This window comes from Sparus aurata, chromosome 23 (assembly GCF_900880675.1).
Source record: "Sparus aurata chromosome 23, fSpaAur1.1, whole genome shotgun sequence".
Taxonomy (NCBI): Eukaryota; Metazoa; Chordata; class Actinopteri; order Spariformes; family Sparidae; genus Sparus; species Sparus aurata.
The window spans coordinates 5,154,401-5,157,704 of record NC_044209.1 but is presented as its reverse complement, the minus strand read 5'-3'; the positions used below and the strand labels follow the sequence as shown (position 1 = coordinate 5,157,704).

At 40.5% G+C, this 3,304-nt stretch overlaps 1 protein-coding gene across 1 annotated transcript; it reads left to right on the top strand.

Annotated features, from left to right (window-relative positions):
- Window positions 1-404: 404 nt before the first annotated feature.
- Window positions 405-2,349, top strand: coa3b (cytochrome C oxidase assembly factor 3b). Its single transcript, XM_030406622.1, has 2 exons — window positions 405-627; window positions 1,927-2,349. The coding sequence occupies exons 1-2, from the start codon at window positions 456-458 to the stop codon at window positions 2,031-2,033; spliced, it is 279 nt and encodes a 92-aa protein (XP_030262482.1). The 5' UTR covers window positions 405-455; the 3' UTR covers window positions 2,034-2,349.
- The last annotated feature ends 955 nt before the right edge of the window (window positions 2,350-3,304 follow it).

The following is a 3,304-nucleotide window of genomic DNA, read 5'->3' as shown; positions in this document are numbered from 1 at the left end:
ACAGAAAGATGAAGTTTAAAAGTCTGACTGCACATATAAGCATCGTACACGGTATGTGTCTATCTTAAGGTTATAAAACGAGTAAGTAGTTGTTCTAATTTTCCCCCAAAGCCATGATGATGAAATGTGGGCGGCTGCAGTTCTGAGAAGCTATAGAAGCGTAGACCTGTGGGCTGCCACAGACGAGAAGATCAGCCAGCCACAGGGAAACAAAGAGCTGAGCTGAACATGACCTGCTCTGTTACCAAAGTAATAATGGCTAAAAAAAAAATAAAAAATGATAGTATCAGTAACACGGGCCTGTAAGACCTACAGTATAATATCTGTACTCTCAGGTTTTCATGCAACAGCTCAACACCTCCCGTACAGCAGGTGGCGCTGTGCTCTTTCTTGTACTTTTTCTTCCGGTTCGGGGGCAGTTCAAGAGTTCAGGCAGCTGATTATCCAAACAAGTCATGGCGGAGACAGGAGCAGGAGGATCTGGCAAACCGCTGCCGACAGCGGCAGAGAAGCAGCTGCTCCGCCGCCGCCGACAGGAGCTCGACTACTGGAAGAACAACTCAGCGCGGCTCGGCCGCCGGAACCTGCTGACGGGCCTGGCCATCGGAGCGTTCGTGGTGGGCATGTGTATCCTTCACAAGGTGTCAGTGTCCGTCACTCAGGCGCTCAGAGACAGGAAGCAGTGTGTTGGAGTCAATGTAGCAACGTTATTTCTGTGTATTATTCCAGTTCTGTTACTATAACTGACGCAGGCTCATCAGGATGTTACTGTCTGTTACCCATCACCCACCTACACTGCAGCACTGAGTGCCCTCCACAGACAGGCAACAACATTCAGATCACCCAGTTGTCCATGATACAGCACCTAGAAGTATGTTGTTCATTTCAAAGCATTTAATACATTTTTGATGCAATGTTAAGTTAAAATGCTCACTGTCTTGGCAACTTTGTGTACTCCAAAACAAAAAGTCTAAAAATTTAATTAATGGATGAAGAGACAGAAGTTCTCTTGGGGAAGACAGGGTTTTGAATTGTAGTACATTTGTTGATTAAATATATTTGGCGAAATTTGCCTCTAACAGAGTTGACAGATGTTTCAGTTTCTACATTGTTATTCAGATGAAATATTTTAAATCCCACACATGTTTAAGATCAGCAAATACTGAACATAGTGTGTTCTATGAGATTTAAAAAGTTTCAAGAAAAAAATCTATCTTTTTTTTTTTAGTTTTCTCCTATACTTAAACTGTATCCTCAATTCTGGAATGGCCCGCGTCCATCACCATCATGTACACTGTATGTATATCATTCTGGAAGATTCATCAGCGGGCACATACAGTCAGAGCTTATGTTAATCCTGTAACCCTGTATTTATGACACATTTGGCTTGACAGTCAAAAACTTAAAATTTTCTCATTTTATAGTTGGAGCACTGAAACTAGGGTTGACTCAGATGATGACCAGTTTCGTGGGACTGCTTAGTGTGGGAGTGCAGATAAGACATACTGGGTGTGCTGAATTTGCTTTGTTGCACAGTTATGTGGTAATCTATCACCACATTTCATTGGTATTCTGATAAGAGGAATTCTGCTTCAAACTTCGGCCTGACATTGACATGTTTTGATGTGTAAATGATTCATACTTCACAAAAGTTTTCAATCAGTCTTGGTAAATCGCCTCTGCAGGCAGCCACGGCACGGCTGTGTATCTGGTCCCAAAAAGGATATGATTATTTAACAAACACAGGTCTGTCTCCAGAGGAATGGTTTCCATAATGTAGAATTATAACCTCAGTCAAGTTTCCAGTCTTGGATTCAGTGAATGAAATAAAAAATAGAATACAATTTGCATCTATAAACCAAAAAAGTTAAGAACACACATTGTTTTTAAAGTGTTATCGTATTTTCCTTTAACGTAGTTGTCCAGTCAGCTACACCATCCTGTCTGTCAAACAGGAGAGAATCATGGAGGAGCTGGATGATGAAGCCAAGATCCACATCATGAGAGGGCCACGGACCGGAGCCAACTCCTGATGACACTGACCATGAACTTTCCCGGACTGCCTCCTCTCTGAAACAGGCTGATTCCCATGGACTGTGCGGTGACTGAAGTGCTGGCGTGGGATGTTTCACAATTTCTGTTTCGAAATATATAAACATCTGTTAATGACCTTGTACATTTTGATTGTGTGTTTCCATTTAATTCAAATGACATGTAATCTTTCCTGGAAAGTCAGTGGAACATTGCACCGCAGGTCTGCAGGACGTGTGCGAATGTGAAATTTCTCTTCAGGCAAGCAATTCTGTGTATGAAAATAATAAAGTTTCCAGTGATGGTTCATAATGCAAATTGAGCTTTTCTTTTAAATATATTACTACTTATCAAATATTTTTTCATTTCTTAAGATATATAATTCCATACACTGCCAATAGAGTGAAGGAGAACCACACCTTTTATGTTTGTAATACCATTATGGAATAAATACAAAATAATAATACAGTGATATACATTGAGGTTGGATCACCCACTGCTGCATTTAATCATTTGAAAATAATTTCATTGTCACTACACGACACAAAATTGCACATTACAATACTACCGTTGTAGTTTCTAAGGCTCCGCTCAAAAAACGAAAATATACTAACTAATGATTAAATGATCAAGTCACGAAACTATTCATGGTGGAGTGTTGAGGGTGAGTTCAGTAGCCTCACGGCCTGAGGAAAGAAGCTGCCATTTAGTGAGAAGGTTCCTCAAGCAGTGCTGAGACAACTGCTGAGAGGATACTGGTTTGTTATAGCAAGCAAAATTACTAAACACTGAAGAAGTAAAAGTTTTTGCAGGTTATTGTCATGGGTTTCAAACACCTCATCCATAGACAGGCAGGTTGCATTCTGCCTTCACAGTCTTACTGTTACACACACAAACACAAAAAAGATTCACATTCCGTCAGAGGACAAGACAAGGTGAGTGAAAACATTTGTTAATTAAATACAATGTTTTGTCTATCACTGAAGCGTGGAGGAATGGAAATGTGTGGGTGCGTTTAAACAGCAGTCTGTGTTATAGGCAGGTACATCTGGTAGATCTTAAGGACAGAATACATGTCGGATTTTGATTACAATTATGTCTTGCACTCAAAGTTCCTTTCCATAACAAACATTGACAACACAATGGCAATCTTAGTTGAACCTTCTGGATGCTCAGAGAGGCTGAACTGCAAGAATCTGCTGACTTTACAACCACTAACACCTAATCCCCAGTGGATCCATCACCTATTTACTTAGTCTTTCACTTAATGACG